The 24,581-nt window shown below is 41.6% G+C and overlaps 1 protein-coding gene across 4 annotated transcripts in view; it reads left to right on the top strand.

Annotated features, from left to right (window-relative positions):
• ankdd1a (ankyrin repeat and death domain containing 1A) overlaps nt 1-24,581 on the top strand; it is a 39,579-nt gene that overhangs the window by 13,254 nt on the left and 1,744 nt on the right. For 3 of the 4 annotated variants that reach the window (XM_085278540.1, XM_085278548.1, XM_085278544.1), the window contains 12 exons: nt 2,828-2,931; nt 6,963-7,061; nt 8,336-8,434; nt 8,568-8,672; nt 10,536-10,634; nt 11,772-11,870; nt 16,886-16,984; nt 17,069-17,167; nt 17,636-17,734; nt 17,834-17,932; nt 20,301-20,396; nt 23,595-23,787. In XM_085278540.1, the coding sequence (XP_085134666.1) occupies nt 2,828-2,931; nt 6,963-7,061; nt 8,336-8,434; nt 8,568-8,672; nt 10,536-10,634; nt 11,772-11,870; nt 16,886-16,984; nt 17,069-17,167; nt 17,636-17,734; nt 17,834-17,932; nt 20,301-20,396; nt 23,595-23,787 (1,290 nt within the window). Of the gene's footprint in view, nt 1-2,827; nt 2,932-6,962; nt 7,062-7,189; nt 7,316-8,335; nt 8,435-8,567; nt 8,673-10,535; nt 10,635-11,771; nt 11,871-16,885; nt 16,985-17,068; nt 17,168-17,635; nt 17,735-17,833; nt 17,933-20,300; nt 20,397-23,594; nt 23,788-24,581 lie in introns of those variants that run through there. The other variant, XM_085278555.1, reaches the window with a different exon arrangement.

Genomic DNA, 24,581 nt, shown 5'->3' with positions numbered 1-24,581 from the left:
GCGGCCCAGCTCAGTTTCCAACAATGGCGGCAGCTAGTTAGTTTTAATGTTACTCTTATTATTCTTTCTGGGTCACAAAATAAACGTTTAACATATTTTCAGGCGAGAATGTAGCTGTGCAAACCTCAAATATCTGCTCAGTTTATCAGGACACCACATATTTTCAAAAGCGCTCCGACGTTTTCGGAGACGTCTGTTCCCCACTAGCTCGATAGCGAGCCGGGGGCTAGGTCACTAGCGCCGTGAGAGCACCGGACTCCCGGCAAATCGTTTTCAAACCCACCGCCGTCTTTCGCTAGTCAGGTTAAATATATATGAGTCACTTAGATAACTTAAAATGTTATTGTTTGGCTTTTTTTTTTTTAGTATTTTATTTGTTCCTGAGTAAATCGGTTTGTCTGAGATTAAAGTTATAGTTTTTACACAGCTGAATAAACATCAAGCAGACAGCTGATCATCAGAAGTGTGAGATGCTGGAGAATATACTCCGTTGTCCTGTTATATTTTAGATAGCAAGGAGTTTATTAAACTTCACCGAAACAATCTGCAAATTTCATTAAAATTGAATAAACTATCATCTTGTCTTTATTTTTAGTTAGCACCTTAAAAGCTTAAAGCTGTAAGCTAATGATAGTTATATAAGAGCAGATGCTGCTGGTGCAATAAGCTGTAGTTTTACGTCCAATGGATGATGATCTGATTAGTCGACTAATCGCATAAATAATCGGTGACTAGTCGACTATCAAAATAATCGTTTGTGGCAGCCCTAATCTGAGTGCAGCTCCTGTAATCAGAGAGAAGAATCAGTGTCAGATGTGAAGTTTATCCCTCAAAGCTCGAATAAAGTCTCATTCTCACCTGTCCTTACAGATGTGGAGAGAGAGAAATATGCTGCTGTTTGAACACATTTAGTATTCAGCTGTTACTCTTACAGTCTAACACTCATAATAAAAGTACAGTAATGTTAGTTAGTGACTGAGCAGCCCAGTGGCTTTTCTGTTTCTCATATAAACCATTTCTAAACTTCTGTTTGTTATTTATGTTTCATTAATCCGAGGTTATAACCTGTGAATTCGACTACTAAAAAGTAATTTCTGCATTGTTTTGACTACGAGAAACAATTGTCACAGATTACATTGGGTCAAAGTTACCAGGAACAGGTTTTTTTTTTTAACCATTTACAATATTTTTACAGTCAAACAGAGTAACACCTGTTGTGTCAAAAGTGACTGGGAATACTTTATATTTCATATGTTGCCCATTTCTTTATGCTGTATTTAGAATGCTTGCTTGGCACATACTGTTTAAAAGGGCAGTGTCCCCTAAAAGCCAGCAGATGCTCCTTCACTGTGACGTTTGGACTTGAAATATAGTGGCTGGCACTCCACACACTTGCCCCAGACCTCTCCGATCACCGCCAGTTTGTCTTCGTGATGACAACCTGGTCCTGTATCGTGGCTGTCAAAGAGAATCACCCGAAAAAACATGTAAGATTATTGGAGTGACATGGTGGCCTGAAACATTGACTGACCAGACGCTGCATCCCATAAACTGCTGGTTGAATATTTCTGGATCTGAATTCATTACTCAACATCCAAAGATTCATCTGTGCTTTGATCTGTTTCTGGGTTACTTCCTTCCAACTGTCTTTGTAACTCTGTTTTTGTTTCCCCTTCAAAGTTTGCCGCTATGGTTTAGATCAACACAGTCAGTAACTGTTCGAAGCAGGATTTGATGTCATCATCCAGGACACAGCAAATTTTGCAGGTTCTAATGAAATTTTCAGCAGAAAACCTAACGTGATTGTCAGGTGGGGATAAGTTCCTGAAGTTCTTGAATGTGACAGCAGCGTCATCTTCATCACTGAATTCCTCCTCATCTTATCTTGGTCTGGATTGCACAAATTATATTCAGTGCTGTCTTTAGCTTCTGACACTTCCTCCTCTATTTCATCCTCATTGTCAGTTTCATTCTCTCACTTGTCCTCACCAGTGTAGTGATCAACTGTGTAATCAAGAGCCTCACTTAGGGTATATCAACCTGCCCTGGTGTTGCCACATAGTTGCCTCTATGCTTTTTTGGGGGGGCTTTGCTTCCAAAAAAGTATTATAAACCAAATTTATGAAACAAGTTTGATGCCTTTGAAACAATGTTTCAACTGTTTGTGAGAACTGCCAACACAGTTGGAGTTGTTCCGTGGAAGAGAGGCTCTACTAGGGAAAATGTTTCTGTAGTGGTTGCCAGGGAACCCAAGGAGTGTGTTTTGCGTTTGAGTGTGTGGACTCTTTTGTGGACAAAGTCATGGAATGTTCAGGTCAGTCTGATGAAACTTTTTTCAAAGCTAAATGTTTTAAATCAGTCAAATTTGACCAGAACTCAACATGAGGGTGAAAGAAAGTACAGCTAACAACCATACTAAATTCATTTCCTTTGCAGCCATACGTGTCTCCACAGTTACAAATGGTAGCACAGGTCATGAATGCCAATAGAGATCAAAGACTTAGTTTTAGCTTCAAGCAGAGTGGTGCTGGAACTTGAATGTCATGCTAAAGTCCCTTTATGTCAAAAGAAACTGTGGCAGAAGTGAATTGTTGTGCCACTTGGTGCCACTTGGCTCAGGCCATTTACCTGTGGCCTGAGCATCACTCAGGCTCACACATTCATGTAACTTATTTCACTCTTTCTGCACCCCCGTCTTCCTCTTGTAAACTTTTTCTTGGATTATTAACTTTTATGCAATGAGTGGGGTTAGGTTCAAAGGTGGCAAATGACATTCCAACTCCAGCACAGATTTGACGCTTAAGGTTTTTTCTTTGTCTGATTTCAGTGTTGTGGTCTGAAAAGGATTTTCACGATGCTGCCAGAAGAAATGACACATGGAAAATGCAAGAACTCATCAAGAAGGGTGTGGACGTCAATGCCAAAAACAAAGTAAGCATGCTGAAGCACAGACTTTTCTGGATGTCAGCAGTTGATGGCTTTAAAAATCCAAGCCTTGGGTCCTCTAAATTCTCATTTTCTTTTCTTGCCTAGTCTCATTCTGGCTTACTCTGTTATGTGGCCCTGGCCATGTTTTGAATCGGTGTGTCAGTATGTCTGGTCTGTTGTGTATGAGTGTTCTGCACCTTTAAGAGTCTGCAGGTCCTGCTTCTGATTGGGGGAGCTGCATCCCAAACAATATGTCTGGCAGTTGTGGCTGAAATTTTAGTTGGTCTACTTGACTGTGGTTTGGTTTCAGCAGAACCCCCATTTTTCACTTCTTAACTGGAGTTTGACACTGCTGATATTTTCTTATTTCCTTGTCCTGTTTTATAGAAGTCAACTACCTTTTCCCACAGTTGTTTGACAATAAATGGCATCAGCCAACCACTAACCATGAGTGAAATAAATGTTTTTCTTTTATCATCTATATGCATATACCAGAGTATGTAAACTTGGGCGATCGTGGCTCAAGAGTTGGGAGTTCGCCTTGTAATTGGAAGGTTGCCGGTTCGAGCCCCGGCTTGGTCAGTCTCGGTCGTTGTGTCCTTGGGCAAGACACTTCACCCGTTGCCTACTGGTGGTGGTCAGAGGGCCCGGTGGCGCCAGTGTCCGGCAGCCTCGCCTCTGTCAGTGCGCCCCAGGGTGGCTGTGGCAACAATGTAGCTTGCCATCACCTGTGTGTGTGAATGGGTGGATGACTGGATATGTAAAGCGCTTTGGGGTCCTTAGGGACTAGTAAAGCGCTATATAAATACAGGCCATTTATCATTTATGAACACAACTGTATACTAACGTCCTGTCCCAGGATAAACACAGGCTCTGATAAATATCTGTCCTCTGTTGTCTAGAGTCGGTCACTATCTTTCTGGTTTTATTCACGATCTGGAACAGATTTCTCATTGACTGCTACTGCTCTCAGTTCCTTGTCCTGCTCATCAGTATTTTGTAACTGGTGTGATACACAGTTGTACTGAAAGTCTGAAGTGAACAAAGGGAACCCTTGACCAATATTCAATTCCAAACTAACAGGAGACCATATTATCATTTTATTGTCGTCTCGATGGACCAAAGTTACTTCGAAGACTCCTGGGTTATTTATGTATGATGAAGTTAATTGTAGGGCTGGGCCATATCATACCGTTCACGGTAATACCGGTATAATGTTGGGCAACGATAAGAAAATGAAATATCGCGATAGAGTATGGGTGAAACGCGCATGCGCAGTGCCTTTGTTTTCATATGCACATGGTGGAAAAAGCATGGCAGCGATGGAGAATGAGAAGGGCGAGAGCGGATCGTTGAATGAAACGGATGAACCTGAACTGGTTTGTAAAAATACTGCAGCTTCAGTGATGTGGAACTGGTTTAGCTTTCGTCCGTCAGATACACAACAAAGCACATTTTTGATAGAGCATGCTAGCAGGCCGTCGGCACTTAAAATTTGTAAATTTGTCTTAGAATAACTAAGCTGTCCTGGACTTTGGTCCACCTATATGCATTGATGGATAATATTTTATAACATAATATATTATATGTTATACTAAAGTCCTTTTTGAGATAATGCCCTGGTTATTGTCTTGCTTTGTCACGGGTTGCTTAGAGGATCCACTCGCAGGACTCCTGAGTAGCGTTTAAACAGAGACTGTTTATTTACAGATCTTCACCAAGTGTATGTACAGACAGTGCGGGATTAGTGCTATATACAAGACGTGAGGGGCATGGGTCCAGGACTCCAGGGAAAACGGGGAAATCACACATGCGCTCAGTTCAATCCGGGTCCGGGGAATCTAGGAACAAAGAAACACTCGTTAAGTCTCTGAGACAGAGGCACAGGAAACTTGAGCTAGACGTGTACTGACTAGAGCCTTCACAACAATCCAGCGTTGAACAGCTGATCTCCTCCCTCTAATATACCAGCTGGTCTGATGAGGCCCAGGTGTTCACAATCCAGGAAGGCGTGGACCGAGGGCGTGAACCCGCCACAGGGCTCGCAAAATCGCTAGCCCGACGTCCCGGAGCTAGCGATATCTCCGGTCGGGCGACCAAAATCTATCTCAGCCCCGCCCGTCGGGCTATATGATAACCCAACAGGCGGGGCTGAGCCATGAGTTCCGCCCTGGCAAAACAGGGGAGAGAAGGAGAGAGGGGGAGAGAGAGGGAAAAAGAGAAGAGAGGAGGGCTAGGAGTGGAGAGATTCTGATCAGCACCTGGCTGATCCTGCAGGTCGTGACATGCTTGGTACAGACTCATGGTACATGGTAAATGGCCTGCATTTGTATAGCGCTTTTCTAGTCCCTAAGGACCCCAAAGCGCTTCACACTACATTCAGTCATTCACCCATTCACACACACATTCACACACTGGCGATGGCAAGCTACATTGTAGCCAGATTATGTACGGAAATTAAAGAAGACCTTATTAGCATGTTTGTCAAAATGTGGACTATGTAGTGTTGTTGTTGTTGTTGTTTTTATGTAATTACTTATCAAATTTAATTACCAGTTATCCCTAAACATTTGAACCAGTGATAATCAGAGACGGTGATCAAAGATCATCAAAGATGGTGTGTCCACTGTGAGCGACCATCTTTGAACAGAGGCGGGGTTTACGACACCAACTCTCTGCCATCTATAATCCAGTTTTGAGATCCCTCCCAGACGCCTTAACACCCACTCACATCCTGGACCATCTGATCTCAGGAATTCGCATGATAAGGTGGGGCCAGGTTTCACAATGAACACACCCGAAACTCTGGCTGATTGGGACCCACACCCAGTTTCACACCTTGGCTCAGGCGATTAGAGGATCATCAGGGGTCCTTTTGTCCCTCTGTGGGGGGAAACTCCCACTGGGTTTATATCTGGGACTCTCCACCATTTGACCTTAGAACTGAAGAAGCTTCTCGGATGAGAGGTGAAACGTCTTCAAGCAACTTAAAGAAGTCCAGACGCTTTTCTTTGCAAGCTCCTTTGACTTGTACAAAATGTTTCTGCACCATGTTTTTTGAAATGTATATTTGTTATTTACAACCGGTTCGATCCTGGTCGTTGTGTCCTTGGGCAAGACACTTTACCCTACCGCCTACTGGTGTTGGCCAGAGGGGCCGATGGTGCGATATGGCAGCCTCGCTTCTGTCAGTCTGTCCCAGGGCAGCTGTGGCTACAACTGTAGCTGCCTCCACCAGTGAATGTGAGAGTGAATGAATAGTGGAATTGAAAAGGACTTTGAGGGTCTCAAAAAGCGCTATATAAATGCAATCCATTATTATTATTATTATTATTATTATTATTATTATTATTATTATTATTATTATTAAGCAGAGAAGCCCAGACCTCCTTCTCCCCAGACACTTTCTCCAGCGTGTCCTGGGTCTGCCCTGGGACCTCCACCCAGTGGGACATGCCCGGAATACCTCACCCAGGAGGCACCCAGGAGGCATCCTTGTCAGATGCCCGAACCACCTTAACTGGCTCATTTTGATGTGGAAGCATAGCGGCTCTACTTTGAACCCCTCCCGGATGGCTGACCGCAATCTTGTTCTTTCACTACCCAAAGCTCATGTCCTTAGGTGAAGGTGGGGATGTAGATCGGCCGGTAAATTGAGAGCTTGGCTTTTACACTCAGCTCTCTCTTCAGCACAACAGACCGGTACAGCGTCCGCATCACTGCAGCCAATCCATCTGTCGATCTCCCCTCACTTGTGAACAAGACCCGAGATACTTAAACTCCTCCACTTGGGGCAGTAACTTGTCCGTTACCCAGAATGGGCACTCTACCCTTTCCCAGCTAAGGACCACGGCCTCAGACTTGGGTGTCCTGATTCTCATTCCTGCCGCATCGCACTCAGCTGCCACAAGAACGAATGAATGAGCTCAAAGGAATTATTATGGACAAGTGATTTTAATCCAAAATGTCAGCACTAACAAACAAGAAATACGCTGTGCTGTTATTGTCTTTTGTGTGTGTGTGTGTGTGTGTAGGTAGGCCGAAAAGCACTGCACTGGGCAGCAGGAGCTGGGAATGAACAGGCTTTGCGTCTCCTACTGGAGCATGATATGGACATTAATGAGACTGACAGTGTAAGTAAACTTGAACTGATACAAGAACAATTTCTCACTTCCTTAGTTACAAAATTCCTTTGTAAGTTCAAGGGGGAAGCTGAAAGGGGATTGTATTCTGTTACAGATGTGGATAAAGACAGCGGCACACACCTGTTCCTGTTACAGTTTGGTTCGGTGCATTCATAGTTGGAACATTGTGGGGTTGTCGGCATAGGCTAGTCTGTGCATGCATGCAGATGTTGCGCTCCTTCCCTACTAGTCTCGCAAACGTGGTAACGATAACACGCCCATAACACCATTCCTTGATATGGGGAATAACTCACTGTGGATTTGTATTGTTGCTGAAGTTATTTTACCCTGGGTTTTGCTGTCAGTCTGATACATCTACCACACTAATTAACACTAATTAAATTGATATTTAGTTCACAATGGGTAGTGACATTTTTAGAATAGTTAGAATTATAGCTAGTAGCTTTGTCTGTGAATAGCCCTACAGCCATATCCTGCTTGTAAGCCCATGTGTACAATAAGAATTCAGTAATCTAACAGTTAGCTAAAAAACATGCCTTCAGTTGAAATGGTTGAGGGTAGTTCCCATACTCACCTGACATGCTCGAATCCACTGTGTCTTCCAATGAGCAGCCACACCAATGTTTGCCAAAGTTGTTCAACTGGTAGTCATACATCAGTATTCCCCTGCATTGGTTCTGGTTTTCAGGGGGTACCATCAGTTGTCAGACACTGGGGGTCATTTGGCTGTCTGTTTTCTCTGTATTATTGTAGGGTCTTTACCTTTAAATATAAAGTGACTTGCAGCAACTGGTTATGTGATTTGGCACTATATGAATAAAACTGAATTGAAAATAGAATTGCTATACCTTGTGAAAACCATCATTTAACATAATCTTAGAGAAATTTGACAATGATGGGTTTGTTATGCTGTCTGTGCATGCAAAGAGCCAAAGTTGTGTTAGCAACATAATGCAGTTGTTTCTGTCCTGGATGCAGTTTCCATCTTACTGTCACGGTCTTGTCCTTTTTGTGCAATAAGAATAATAGCAATGTACATATACAAACTGTGGACTGTGCCACTATTTTCGTCCTCCAGCACACAATAAATTCAGCTGATTGTAGCGCAAGTGCAACTGGAATCGATAGGCAGGCAGACTAAATTCCAAGGAATTAAACTACTGGGAACCAGTCTTCTAATAGAACCGGTTTTTGATTCCCATTCCTATGTCAGACATTTTTCTCTGTGTTCTGATTCATTAGTTTGTAAATATCGTCCACAGTTTGGGATGAATGCTCTGCTTCTGGCATCCTGGTTTGGTCACCTAAACATCCTACAGATCCTGGTGTCCTGTGGAGCCAAGCTCAACTCTGAAAACAAAGTAAGAGCTGCCATATTTCATTGAACTGTTAAAAAATCTGAATTTAACAGGGTTTCTTTTTTTTTTATTGGGTTGCAATGCAACTTATTTATAACAAGGTTATTGTCTTGACCTGATATCCTTTTCATCTTAGGACGGTCTGAATATGCTGCACTGTGCTGCTCAGCGAGGACACATCAGAGTATTGGAGTTCATCTTGGCGCACCTAGAAGGCATCAGTCTAGATGGAGTTGAAAAGGTGACGGACTACTAGCTTTACAGAGCAATTTTGTACTAACTGAGTCATAAAAAGAACAAACACTTCCTTTCTTTTCTCATCTCCTAGCAAAAAATTATTTGCGCAAAATACACTGCCCCCCAAAAAGGAACATTTTCAAAACATAAAATCATGTTGGATATCTATACTGATATGGACTAAGTAATGTGCTAGGAATAAAGGATGCCACGTCACTTAATGGAGTGGAAGTGAAAGTCAAAATATAAAAAATGATGCCCTCACATATTATTTTTTCAGTGGTGTAAAACTTGTTCAGAAAGTTTTAGCAGTTAAATATAATTCTACTGTGGTGGACCACTGGAGGCTCGACTCACACCCAGTTCTGAGGAAGTGTTGTTGCTGTGTTTTGGAGGGAAAAGTATTCAGTTGTGTGGTAATGAGTAATACATGAGGAGTGTTAGTCAAGAGCCCTCGTGTCGCCTGTGTTTACCTCCACCCCTGACTCAAGCATGCTGCAGCCTGATGGTGGCACCGGCTCCGCTCTGGATGCATCAGCGGCTGCCAGACCTCTGCCTCCTGCTGCAGCTGCCTTTGCTGTGGCGCTTGAGCTGCCGGACTTTTGGCTTCACGATCCCCCGTCGTGGTTCGTGCACATGGAGGCTTAGTTCGCTCTTCGTGGCATCTTGGCTGACGACGACACGAAATATCACCATGTGGTGGCCTTGCTCGACCCGCTAGCCACCCGTCGTGCATTGACTCTCCTCTGGGACCCAAGGGAAATACACCGCCCTTAAGGACCTGCTTCTTCGGCGCTATGCCCTTTTTGACGCAGAGCGAGCCGAAAAGCTCCTCTCCCTCTCAGGCCTGGGTGGCGGTACGGCTCTGGAACTGATGGAGCACATGCTATCCTTGCTTGGACTGGACAACAGGGGATTCCTCTTCGCTCTTCGCCCACATCTTCTTCCGACAGCTGCCGGTAGCTGTGAGAGCCAGCCTCGCCAACTCTCCGCTCCTGGGTGCGAAGGATTATCGCTCCCTGGCTGAGGTAGCGGATCGTATTCTCCTGCCTCGCCGGCGGCACCTTCCACTTCCCCGCCGACCTGCCCCGGAGCATCCCACCCTTTGCTTATGGCAGAGATCGTGGCGCAGCGGCGCCGTGGACAGGACCTCTGTTTCTACCATCAGCGTTTTGGCGCCAGAGCGGGCCGCTGCCTGCTGCCTCATGCTTTTCCGTCCCCGGAACACGGGCCCCGCCAGCACACAGTAGCGGCCGCGACCGCTGGTGACAAAGAAAAACGGCTCTTCATAGAAGACTCGCGGTCCAGGAGATGTTTCCTGGTCAATTAGCTCTAGATTCCCTTCCAAATTCGACCCCTTCCAGTTTGCCTACTGGCAAACTCACTCCATTGAGGATGCCATCTCCTTGGCTCTGTACCGGAACCTTGCACACCTGGAGAAGAATACCATCATCCCACAGCATCTGGTAGGCAAACTGGGAGACCTAAGCTTTAGCCCATCACTATTGAATCCGGTACAAAGCGCTTTGAGTGCTTTACTACTTAGCTGACCAGATCAACATCCCAGAAATTTTATTTAGTTGATGCTATACTCAGATTAAGTGTTTCCTTAAATGTTTGAGCAGTGTATAAGCAGTATATCAATAAATCAAGCTGAAAATGAATGGAATTTTTATTATATGGATATTAATGGAATTATTATATCTTGTTTGTAATAATAATAATACTAATGCATACTTTATTGATCCCTGTGGGGAAATCCTGCTCTGCATTTAACCCATTCACTCAGTGAAGCACTCAGTGAAGCACTCAGTGAAGCACTATTGTATACACTATATGTAACATATGTGTATGTCTTTCTGCTCAGTCAGGGAAGACAGCTCTACACCTAGCTGCTGAACATGGACAGCTTGAAGCAGTTGAATTTCTGATTGGAATGGGTTACATGCCTGGTTTGAAGGACAAGGTACACACACACACACACACACACACACACACACACACACACACACACACACACACACACACACACACACACACACACACAACCCCGTTCAGCTATCTTAGTGAGGACCTTCATTGACATAATGCTTTCCCTAGCCCCTTACCCTAACCATTAAATATGAATGCCTAACCCTAACCCTTACCCTATACCTAAACATAACCTAATTGTAACCCTGACACTAAAACCACATTTTGAGCCTCAAAAATGCCTTGAAATGCCTTCAAATTTGTGAGGACCAGGTTGTGTGTCCTCACAAGTGACTGTTGGTTCTCACAAGTATAGCAGAATGCAGATTTCGGTCCTCACAAAGATAGCTAGACATGGACACACATACACACACTTTGAATCAGCAGATGTGTTTAGCCATACAAGCAGAAGCTGTGCAAAAAAGCTTTGTTAGGCTCTCCCATACTTCTGCCAAGGTAATTTGTGCTGAGCAGCAGCCAGCATTTCAGAGTTTTGAAACTGACTTGAAAAGATGTGTTGAAATGTTTATAAAAACAAGGCCAAGTGAGAACCATGACTATTTACATTGTAGATTCTCAATGAAGGCATCAGAACTATGAATGAACACACATGGAATTATGAAGTAAACGAAAAAGTGAGAAATAACTCAAAACATTTTTTATATTGTATATTTTCATTCAGATCAAAACAGCCACCCTTTGCTTTAATTACTGCTTTGCACACTGTTGGCATTCTCTGGACGAGCTTCATGTGGTCATTACCTGAAATGGTTTTCCAACAGCCTTGAAGGAGTTCCCAGAGATGCTGAGCACTTGTTGGTCCTTTTGCCTTCACTCTGCGCTCCATCTCATCCCAAACCATCTCCACTAAGTTTAGGTCAGGTGACTGTAGAGGCCAGGCCATTTGGTGCAGCGCACCATCACTGTCCTTCTTGGTCAGATAGCCCTTACACAGCCTGGAGGTGTGTGAAAAATAAATGATGGTCTAACTAAACGCAAACTGGATGTGATTTGTGTATACATATATATATATATATATATATATATATATATATATATATATATATATATATATATATATATATATATATATATATATTAGTTATTATATATTGTTATGTCTGGATTACAGAAAGAAAACACGCCTATGCACCTAGCAGCAAGCAAAGGGCACGCAGAGATCCTACAGAAGATCCTAGAGACTGGTGTCAGTGTGGATAAAAGGAATATAGTAAGTATGATGATGAGCCTGTACACTTAAAGGGGTATGTTCAGAAACATTTACGAATCCTTCTCTTTTGTACATGTTTATTCATTTTAAGCGGTATAAATTACATTTTCTATCAGCCCACAGTGAAAAACCCATAATGACGATGTTAAAACGTGTCTTAGTAAATCTAGAATATTTCTTAAAAAACACAAACCAACATTTTTTAAAAACATGTCAGAAATACTACTCTCACTAGATGCGGAGAAGGCCTTTGACAGGTCGAGTAGGTTTCCTCTTCTCGACCCTGTCAAAGTTTGGCATAGGCCCTAATTATATTTCCCTTGCTAAGCTGCTTTACACAAAACCTCGGTTAACACAAATAATATAACTTCTAGTCCTTTCCTCCTCCACCGCTCTACAAGACAAGGGTGCCTTCTGTCCCCATTGCTATTTTCACTTGTCATAGAACCTCTCGCCATTCAATTACGCTCTACAAAGGATTATAAAGGAATAAGGAGATTTGGTGTAGAACATAAGGTGTCTCTCTGTGCAGATGATTTGTTACTATATATCACTGACCCTACTAAATCATTGCCAAAAATTCTGACAGTTTTAACTGAATTTGGGAAAATTTCTGGATACAAAATCAACCTAACAAAAAGCATATTGTTTCCTGTTAGTTCTTTAGAAAAGTTAGATAGCGCTACATTGACTTTGTTTCCTTTTACCGTCTCAAATACTTTCAAATATCTTGGAATAACTGTAACCCGTGAATTCTCTGGCCTTTTCAAACTTAATTTTATTAATTTATACCATCAAACTGAACAGAACTTGGAAAGACTGTCTAAACTGCCCATCTCGCTTGCTGGACGAGTAAATATCATTAGGATGAGCACTTTACCCAAATTTTTATTTTTGTTTCAATGTATCCCAATATTGATCACAAAAACTTTTTTCAAGAAAATAGACCAGTTAATCTCTCAGTTTATCTGGAACAAGAAGACACCCAGAATGAAAAAGACATTTCTCCACAGAGCCAAGATTACAGGAGGAATGGGGTTGCCTTGCTTTCAGCTCTGTTATTGGGCCTGTAACATACGTTGTATGTCATTCTGGGGAGGGGAACATAGACCTGATTGGGAACGGATGGAAAGTTTGACTTTTTTCTCTAATACTCTTAAATCTTTGGTTCATTCAAACTCAGATCTGGGTGAGCATAAATGTAAAAATCCGGTAGTGTCTGACTCACTAAAAGTTTGGTCTCAAATTAGAAAGCATTTTCATTGGCGTCAATGTTCAATCTTTACACCATTAATTCATAATCAAGCATACACATTGCTCTCAGGATTAACATTCCAGCTATGGACTTCCAAAGGGATACACACAATCAAGGATCTGTTTATTGATAATCTCTTTCCTTCGTTTCAACAACTTCAGCAAAAAATTTTCCATAGAAAAAGATTTTTTCAAGTATTTACAAATACGTCATTTTATTAAAGAAACGTTTCCATCCTTTCCCAATGAACCACAAAAGCTAGTTTCAGATGATCTGTTCCCGATGAACCCGCTAAAGAAAGGAGCTATTTCCAGGATCTACAACCAACTTTTGCAAATAGACATTACAACTACATTGGATCACTTGAGAAACAGTTGGAGTGAGGAACTGGGTACTAACATCACTGAAGATCAATGGACCAAAGCACAAGAACTGGTTCACTCCACTTCTGTCTGCTGCAGGCACGGACTGCTACAATTTAAGGTCCTGCATAGGCTCCATCTGTCAAAACTGAAGGTTTCAAGGATGTTTCCAGGGGCTGACTCAAGATGTGATCGATGTGGCCAGAATTCTGCCTCACTGTGTTTGGACATGTCCCAGCATCGCCACCTACTGGTCTAAAATATTTAAAACATTGTCTGATATTTTTTAAAAAACAGCTCCCCCCAGACCCAGTAATGGCACTTTTTGGTGTAGCTACAGTTAAAAACTTAAATAACAAACAAATTCATGTTTTGAGCGTTAAAACATTGCTTGCAAGACGCCTTATACTTCTGAATTGGAAAAATAAAGCCCCCCCAACTCACTCTGCTTTGTTAAGAGACACAATGTATCATTTACAGTTGGAGAAAATTAAGTTTTCATTGAGAGATCATGTTTTACGTAATTTGGCAGCCCTTTATAGATTACTTTAATAAGTAAGCTGGGAGGGATGGCCTCCTCCCATATCTGCTCCAAGTTTATATATATTGGTCTGGGCAGGTGTATTGTTCTTTTTTTCCCCTCTCTCTCTTTCTCCTTTTTTTTGTTTTTTTTTTGTTTTGTTTTTTTGTATATATATACTCATTTAGGTATATAAATATGTATGTATAGACATAGATGTGTGATTGTTTATATAATGGTAATTATATTTTATGTATGTTTCACGCTAATAAGAAAAATAATAAAAAGATTAAAAAAAACCATGTCAGAAATCTTTACATATGTTCTATTGATAAGTCTAATTTCCAACCTTATGAATGTATCCTGAAATAACGGCAGCATTGCTAGGAATTGCTTCTGCTGATTGTAGTTTCTTAAGGTAAACTATCCTTCAGCCTCATCCCACACACATGCTGGTTCAGTTTTCCACAAGAAATTCTGTTTGTTCTTTAGTTACTTCTGTTATTTTTACTAGTTAGTCAACAGACATATTACAAGGTTTACAATTATTGTAAGAAGTAGAAAATATACCCTATGCTTTTGTTAGACTCATTCCCATACACTCCCATGGAAACTCCCACACAGTTTCTAATATAAAATGTCTTAATGCATGCTCAAGCATCCAGGTAAGGAAATTTCAAAAAGTTGATTCTGTTCATCTGGATGTAGTGTTTTCAGTGGAAGAAATGTTTTGTCACTCATCCAAGGCACCTAAAAAAAGCTCCAGCCGATCCAGGAAAGAAGGTGAAACTGCCGTCTAAGCAAAAACCCTTAGTGATCCCGTATGTATCAGGAGTATCAGAACAATTGGGGCGATCGTGGCTCAAGAGTTGGGAGTTCGCCTTGTAATCAGAAGGTTGCTGGTTCGAGCCCCGGCTTGGACAGCCTTGGTCGTTGTGTCCTTGGGCAAGACACTTCACCCGTTGCCTACTGGTGATGGTCAGAGGGCCCGGTGGCGCCAGTGTCCGGCAGCCTCGCCTCTGTCAGTGCGCCCCAGGGTGGCTGTGGCTACAACGTAGCTGCCATTACCAGTGTGTGAATGTGTGTGTGACAGGATATGTAAAGCGCTTTGGGGTCCTTAGGGACTAGTAAAGTGCTATAAATACAGGCCAGGCCATAATTGAGACACATTTTTTTCTAAACACAGAGTTACTATGGCTTTTAAACCCCAAAACACACTGTGCCAAAAATTGGTTCCACCAACACAAATAGAATAATATAGTGTTCGCTGTTAAGTGCCAGGAGGTTTGCCATGATTTGTACATCTGGGAAACCAAACAAGGTTGCATGGCAATTATCTTGGGGCAAGATAGTAACCCCAAGTTTCTCTCAGATGCATCCAGCGCGCGAAGAATGTGTGTGAACATTAGATAAAAAGGACTTACATAGAAAGCGCTATACAAATACAGGCCATTTACCATTTACCAAAGAGCATGTGCGAATGGGTGTGAGTGCATTTACCATTTACCGTTACCATGATAGTTTACTTGTTATGCACCCCTAAGAGTACCGAAGAAAGAGCCCATACATCTCTATGACAACCGTGTGCCCACCCCTGAAGCCACCCATTCTGCCATCCCAAACCAATCCCACCATCAAGAACAGCGTCCCACAGGGAGCAAGGCTTTGCAAGCCATAGACCCAGATGAACGGATGCCCCCCAGATCCAGCACCTCTGGACAGGGTGCAGGAAACAGGGTTGTTATAAAGGGTTTAACAGAAGTGTTGCATTAATTGTTTAGGAATTATAGAAATTTTTATACTCTTTTAAACCTTTGAGGCTCAAAAGCATTTGGATACATGGCTGCCAAGCAGTTTTGTGGCCATTTAAGACTTTTCCCATAATTATTCTATCAGTAATTAAGCAGAGATATAGAGATAAGTGTTGAACTTACATTTAGTAGATGTCCAGTGAAACCCTTGGTATGAGGTCCAAAGAGATGCTGACACAAGCGAAGGCTAAGATTGAACAAATTACAGAAATTGTAATTGCCAAAACACTTGTGTACCTAACTGTGTGTTGTGTTGCAGACCAGAGCAGCCTTATGATGTCCAGAACCTTAAAGAAGGGTGAATCCTATCAATCAGTGGGTCCTGCCACTGAAGCATTTTTCTTGTTTTCTTTTTAGCCATCCACTCACCCATTCAGGGTCATTGATGGGCTGGAGCCTATCTCACCTCCATGGGGAGAGATGCAGGGTATACCTTGAACAGTCTGCCAATCTGTTACAGTGCTAACACAGAGAGGCAGACAACCATTTACACTTGGCATTGGGTAGCTGTTTACTGGAACACTTAATATGAGTTTTAAGGAGATGTTGATGAAGCAACAGAAGCCATCATTAAATGAAAAACTAAATAAACATATCAGAGAGAGATTAAAAAGTTTTATGAGGAGCCAAAATAACATTTGGGACATTTTCAACCAGAAGGAATATACTAGCCAGCTCAGACAGTTTACAACAAGGTGTACACCACTGGTTACGCTCAAGAACAGGAAGACCAGATTTGAATTTGCCAAAAAATAAAAGAACTTTCACAGCATGGGGAAAAACTATTAGTAATGTTAGTTTATGTGGTTTCCTCAGTAAACTGGGTGAGGTAGCTGACTCCTAATCACAGCGATTTCTCTAGTTTCAAGTAGCCTGGCCCTTTGACCCAGGACCTGTTGGCCTTGCAAGACCCTTCTAAGCAAAAATGATTCCTACTCACCAAACTCTTGGGATCACTCAAGCATTTTGAACCTGAAAAAACACATTTCTTCATGCTTGTGAATAATAAGCTTTAAACTGTAAAAACCTTTGACCTTGATTGTACCTGTTGTATTGTGTTGTTGTAGGATGATCTCACACCATTGCACACGGCAGCTGACGGAGGTCACTATGAATGCGTTAGACTTCTGCTGGATTCTGGCTGTAATGTCAATGCACAAACTAATGTATGCTTGTTTACTTAAATATGCAATTCAAGAGTGGGTTGGCAGTGTTATTTTCATGAATTAATATTTATCTTCTGTCTGTAGAGAAAAATGAATGCTCTCCATTATGTGGCACAGCATGGTCATGACAGAGAGGCCAGCTTGCTGCTGAAGGCAGGAATCAATGTAGATGCTATAAACAATGTAAGCACTGTTAGCTATCTCCGGAAAAAAATAATTATGATAATTCTTTTAAAGTACCCATATGCAAAAGAAATAGAAGAAATTTATAAAAGACTTGCATAAGATTTGGCTTACTTCATATAAGGCTTATATGATTTACTCATGAAAGTGGCCACTTTCTCATTACTTTCATATATTGTTTTAGTAAGTATCCAAAACAAGTTTCATTTATATAATTTATCAAAGGATCTTATATCTGTTTTCACTCTTGTATGCTTTTCACACAAGTTTCACATAACACAAAGCTTTATAAGATTTATATATATCTTTTCCATATGGGTATTCTTACACAGTGGTATGTTAGCATGTTAGCATTTTGGTGCATAAAATGAAGAAGAAATCTACAATTAGGCAGTAAACACTTGTAAACGTTTTAAAAGTTAATATCATAGAGAGCAGCTTTTTAATACCTGTTTCTCTTTGAAACAGCAACACTGCACACCACTCCACCTGGCTGTTTTCAACAATCACACAAAAGTTGTACGATTGCTTATCGATGCTGGCAGCAACCTGAATGCCACTGACATTGTAAGTACAAAGTTCCACAGCCACATGAACACAATGCATAATAAAATGTCCTATAATACAGTAATTTTACTTAATGGTTGTCTGTCATGTGGGCGACAGAGGCAGCAGACCGCACTACACATTGCCTCAGAACATGGCTGGCATGACCTGGCTGAGATGATGCTGATTTCTAGAGTTAGTCTCAGTCTAACTGATAAGGTACCACACACAGCTTCACACAGAATATTATGTACACTGCTCAAAACAATAAATGGAGTACTAAAGTCACACATCAGACCTTAAAAAATATTCATGTTACTTTGACGTACGTTTTGAAATTCATTGAAAACAAGAAGGGGTCAGGGGTCACAAAGGTCAGTGAAAACCATAATCATCAGCCTTTTGAAGGCTGGATGAGATGGTGGATGGTGGTGGGGGGATCTCCTCCCAGATTTGGATGAGGGATTCAAGTGTGTGAAACATGAGGGCCAGGCAGTGACATCAGTGTCTTCATCATTATATAATTGCCAGGTCACTGGGTATTGCCCTGCAACACAAACCCAGGACCGAGTGCATTAAGACAAGCTCTGAGGATTTCATCCCAGCAGTACAGGGTACTGTTGGCTAGCATGGTTAATGATAAAGGAGCTTTACACAACATAATTTACCAATTCAAACCTGCATACACACAATTCTATCTAGCATTCACACTGCGATGAACTTTCAGCTCTGGCCTGTCTCCTACTATCTGCTCCTCACTCTTCAGACTGTGCTGGGAAACACAGGCTACGTCCACACTAAAATTTGAAAATGGCGTTTTTGTCTGAAAACGTTCCGCGTCCACACTATCGTTTTCAGTCGTTTTCACAGAGTTGTGCGTCCACATTGAAACAGCCGAAAACGCTTCCGTTCCAGTCCTGCGCATGCGTGAAACGCAAGAAGATTCGGCCTGCCTCATTTCCGTCTGCCATTTATTTACTTTTCCGGCTCTTTGAAACGTCGCGGCAAATGTTGAGGAAAAGCACCGAGTTTTTTAAATGGACTAACAATGAGCTGGAGTTGTTGCTGCGAGTAACACAAAAGTACAAAGTTGCAAAAGCGAGTGAGAGTTAAAGAATTTGAAGAAAAGCTCTGGAGCACGTACAGACTGATATTAATCTTTAATAGCGCTGTCAAAACTGAGAGCAAACAAAACAAACGCTGTATAATGCCCTCCGCTATCTTAGTTTGATTGGTCACATGACTGCATCACATCACTAAAATGTGTCATCGTTTTTGAAAAGGCTCGGGATTCGCTGTCCACACTGCAACACGAAAACGGCTTTGGATAGCGTTTTCAAAACGCTGCGTTTTCCTTCACCGAAAACGGCGTCTCAGTGTGGACATGGCCACAGTGTAACCTGGATGTGCTGCAGGTACTCTCTCATCAAACCAGTACTGACGAGGATATCAAAAAGCAATTCTAGGAGAGAATAATGGTCTGTCCCATCACCTGCAGAATCATTTACTTTATGGAGATTGTCTTGGAACTGTAAGAGCAGTTTGGCGAGGAAGAACAGCTAGCAGGTCCAGCGAGCATGTGGTGTGGAGGTTAGCTGGATAACTCAAAGTCAGTCAGTTAAATCGAACAACACATTTATTTGATGTTAGCAACATAAGACCATACAAGCCAAGTCTCCACGGCTCTACTCTGTCCGTACGTACATGTGCGGAGATGGGTAGTCACCGGCGCCAGCCCGTTACAAAGGTATGGTTTCTCTCAGAACAGACACACAAGCATGTAATGGCTGCCACACTATACTCACACACCCACTACGAGACTCCCCCAACTACTACAGTTGTTAAAAGTCCGCTTGTTCATTGTAACTGTTTATACTACGTTACCCATGATGCACCTCGGTATCTGTACTTCCGGTTGGGAACGTGTTCAGCGCAGTTCTGCACAGATGAGAGGTGTGTCGGAGGATAACGTATTTACTTGCATTCCTGTATGACCACACACACCCATATACACACTCACACCCCCTTTACCTGCATGTGAATACTGTAATGCCTCCCTACCAACGCTGTACATCCTGTTGATGTCATCTGCCACCTCCTTAGTAAAGTAGGGCAACCCCCTCTAGTGGTGCTATAACACAGTAAGGTTTGTCTTGGAACGTCTTCAGTACACCTGTTTGATTTGCACCAAAAAAAGGTGAAATTAATTGATTCACTTACACTTCCGAAGACGACAGCTTGATATCCGTAAAGTTTAACTTGTGGTTGATGATCAAGTGTTCCTTTACTTTTTTGAGCTGTGTATTTCACATTGTACACTAACAAATAAAAACAGTTTTCAGTTGGTGCATTGATCCTTCTATATCATATTAATTAAGATCTTTGTTACGCTAGTCTTAAGTAGAATATTTATCTTTTTTCACACCATTTGAAACCTTGATGCGTAGTTCACTTTTTCTTTGTCCGGACAAAGTTAATCTTGTAGCACAGCATCATGATAACTGTTTTAGTATAGATTCAGATCTATGACACTCATAGCTGTGTCTTCTAACAAAGCAATGCTTTTCTGGCCATCTAATGTACACAGCAGGGAAAAACATGTCTGGAAGTGGCAGCAAGAGGAAACCATGTCGTCCTGGTGGACATGATAATTAAAGCTGACCGTTTTTCTAAATGGGAGAAGGTAAGTGTTGCTAACGCTATATTAATACTAAATACACTCTCCTTATATGAAATCTGTGCTCATATTCGATAAATACATTTTCACTCTTTTCCAGCGTATCAGCACCCATGTCCTGTTGAGTTTTTCACATTATATACATATTAATTGTTTTGGATTTTGTAATAAAAAAAAAATCCTGGCATACAGGCATAGTTATAAAGAACGAGAACAACTCAGAGCATACACTATGACTAGGTCTCCAAGATGCTTAAAACATAAGAAATCAGGAAGGGGCATGTAAAGGAATTTCTTTTACTTATGTATTAATCACATTATTTTATTGTATGATGCCTTGGTGCCACTGGATTTTAACATGTCTCACACTCATACAGTAAGACAAATGGTGGGGGTGTAGTAAGGAAGTTGGGGGAAGCAGACGACTCCACAGGAAGAGTCTTTTGTCTCTTTGAGGACTCTGGGAGGCAGCAAGGGAGTGTGAAACAGCTGTGTACTGCCTTTTGTTCCTGGAGATATTTAACTGAGAGCCATGCTGGGCTCAGACTCTGCTGACCGTCTGTCCCGCGGTCATGCAGGGACTTCATCAAGCTTGGTTGTCTGTTCTTTGTGTGTTTGATTAAAGAATGTTAGCTACCGCTCACCGCTCGTCTGCAGGCTTTATTTAAATGGAAAACTTCCACAACAGGCAAAAAAAAGCTTTTTGCTAAAAAAAAGATTCAGAGCAGAAGTTTTTTGCACTGCATTTTAAAATGAAAACATATTGCATTTATTTACAATTAAAGACACAGAGCAGAAAGTGTGTTACTGTTTTACATCCACAGACACACAAGAAAAGAAGCAGGCAACATGAGGTCAAGTTATGGCAATTTTATTTGTGTGTTTCAGTTTTTAAAAAACAAGCAAACGTCCCAAGAAGAAGGATGGGGTGAAAGAAAGGTGGAGATTTTAACATTAGGAGGAAGAAACTATTGATGCTGCTGAGTCAGTTCTTTCTCAGCAGTCTGCTCCAGAATCCCCTCCTGTCCTCAGCTTGCTTTTCTTTTTCTTTTGCCTTCAGTTCGTTTAAGGTCTTGTTGAGCTGCTCCTCGGCATCTTTAAATTTTTCTTTCAGCTGCTGTTTGGCCAGTTTCCCTTTGTGTTTGAGGAGCTCTTTAGCTTCCTTTTTGTGCTTTCGCATTTCTTTCAGTGCGTCTTTGCAGTCTTTCTTGGTCACCGTCATTTCTTTCTTGAATACCTTCACCTCAATTTTCTCTTCTGCAAGTTCTTCTTGTACTTTCATCAGTTCCTTCTTCATGTTTTCATTGTGACTCTTTGTATCTTCCATTTCTTTCTTTGCTTCCTGTATTTTCATTTTCTCTTCCTCCAACACTTTTTGAGCTTCCAACAATTCTTTCTTCAAATTTTCAATCTCATTTTCTGCCTCATCTTTACGTCTTTTCTCCTCTTCAAGTTGTTGCTTTACATGCAGTAATTCCTTCCTTAGTGTTTCAGCTTCAGCTGTTACATTTGCAGCTTCTTGTGTTGCCAACTGCATTTTCTTTTTTCCCTCTTCAAAAGCTTCCTGCACCTCCTGTAATTCCTGCATCACATTTCCTGCCTCCTTCTTTGCAGTTTGGTATTTATTGTTGGCTTCTTGTGCTGTGCTTTTCTCTTCCTCCAATGCTTTTTGAGCTTCCAACAGTTCTTTCTTCATCTTTTCATTCTCCTTTTCTGCCTGTTGTTTTCCCATTTTCTCTCCTTTAAGTTTGAGACCCACATGCAGTAATTCCTGCAATACTACATCAGTTTCAAACTTTGAATCTTTAGCTTCTCCTCTTGATTTTTCTGCCTCTTCTTTTAATTTGATATTTTCAGCCTGTATCATTTGAAGTTCTTCTTGCAGGTTAATCAGCTGTACTGAATTGTGAGGTGAAGCACTCGCCGATCCTCTTCTCGTTCTCCCTCGATTCATTTTGGCCTTTTAAACAAAGGAGCCAACGTTTTGTAGAGGAGTGAAGTGAAGTTTTCGATGTTTCTTCGTCAACTGTCGTTTGTCCTGCACAGAGATGCTGCTGTAGATGTGTCTCTAGCTGTGTCTGGATACGATGAAACATGCTGGAACTAAGTGCTTGTGTTGCACAGTTCTACTGAACATTCCATTTCATGCATGCTCCGCCCACATGGTCAGGAATGTCAGGTGCTGCATCGCCAAAGGCTGCTCCCGTTGCCTAGCAATAACAGCTGTTTACTTTTGGGGTCTGGTTCATTATTTAATAAAGAAAACATGTCCAAGTATTGGGTGCTGAGGCTCAGCGCATATTCTAGCCTGCTGTGTGGGTGGGCAGCTAGAAATCACTGGTGGGCAACATGAGTGAGGAGAAAACTGGAGCAGCCAAGCAGGGAGCTGCAGGTTGCTGGTTTGAGTCTCTGTTCAGATGCTGGTGTCTCCTCTCTCTGAGATGTCTGCAAACAGTCCCAGATAAAACAATAAGGATAATAAACAAACACGTGACTAAAATAACAGTTATGACTCTGATGTGTTTCATGTGTAGCAGGATGGCCTCTATACAGCAGTCGCTGCAAGCATCCACATCGCCACACTCACTTTTCTTTAAGCAGGCGTGCTGGGCTCCTCCTAAGGAAAGTTTGAAACTTCATTTCCTTCATGCTGGTGAACTTTTTACCAAATATTTTCATCAAAGCTTCTCCATCACTGACAGGGATTGTTTGGATCTTCACACTCATCTCCACCAACCCTAAAAAATGAGTCTCACTTTGCTCATATAATGCCAGGAGTGTCTCCATATTCCACAAAAGTCTGTGCAAACATGTAACAGTATCCCATATTCATATGAATATTATTGATATTATAACAAAAGCTGTCACCAACACAATTGTCCCAAGTGCTTTTTTTATTAGTTATTGCAAATGCTTGATTGCAGTTCTTGCTAGATGACAAAACCACGTATTAGGTTTAGAAGGAAATGACTTTTGGAGGTAGCAAGGGAGTGTGAAGCTTAAGGTGTAAAACAGCTGTGTACTGCCTTTTGTTCCTGGAGAAGGTATTTAACAAACCAGCTAAGTATCTTGTAAATTCTTTGTGCTAGTTTTAAAAGCAAGAGGTACTGAGAGTTTGTTTTCTTTGTACATCATATGCATAAAACGTGATAACATCCTTTTAACTTCGAACGACTCACAAAACTTTCTCCCTGTTGAATTCAGGATCACGGGGGATGTGAGCAGGTAAGAAGACCTCTGAGCTTCAAACAGGACCATCAGCCAGAGACACAGCACTTCCGTTCTGTCTTATGGACCCTCGCCACAAAGCATCTGTGTTATGGGGAGTGGAAGATTCTCGCTCAGCATTGGGACTTTAGTGAAGCACATATACAAGCTATAGAACAACAGTGGACAGGTGAGCAGTGCTGAGTTCCTAAAAAAATTATTGACAGTTTTATTGCTATTTTTATTACCTTTTTTGTACTTGTTGGGTTTTTTCATATATATATATATATATAAATCTTTACACAGGAAATCATACAAGTTTGAAAAACTGTAATATAAGGCCTGTAATGTCCAGAACCATAGAAGCACTGTTTCATGGGTCCAGTGATTTTATTGAAAATAAATTCTCAAATTTGGCACTGACTGATTCACTCTACAGCATTCTGAGTACCTGAGGTGATTAACTCTGGTCTAGGTCAATTTTAACCCAGATCAAGAATTCTTTCTACAATTCTACTACAACAAATGAACTACAGATCTATTTAGAATATATGGATAGTCTGACATGAGTAAATGGATGCTTAATCCTTAATATTTCAGAGAGCAGATGGTGTTGTTTTTCTTTTGGTTTTTTTACAACATCACTTTTTTGTAGAAAAACGTCTATTATCATACAATATCTTGTCTTATAATGATGACCTGAAGCACAACTACAACTGCCTATACCTGATACCTGAATCTTGGTTAACCAGAGAGATAAAAGCCAGGAGAATAAACCAGATGTTCTCCACTGAACTACCCAAAGTATAGTCTGAATGGCAGCAGAACAAAATGAGAACAGCCCCGCCAACGCTGGAGACAGAGCAATACTGAAGAGTATATGTAAGAAGGATGCAACACATAACAGAAATGCTCAGTGCCTAGTGGATCTAAGAGCAGACTGCAACAACCTCCCTGAAAGGATCCAGTAACCATCACAGTGGC

This window comes from Mchenga conophoros, linkage group LG1 (genome assembly GCF_057382185.1).
Source record: "Mchenga conophoros isolate Kocher_MC1m ecotype Shallow Benthic linkage group LG1, M_conophoros_male_GT1.1, whole genome shotgun sequence".
NCBI classification, from domain to species: domain Eukaryota; kingdom Metazoa; phylum Chordata; class Actinopteri; order Cichliformes; family Cichlidae; genus Mchenga; species Mchenga conophoros.
This window is presented reverse-complemented; position numbering and strand designations above follow the sequence as displayed.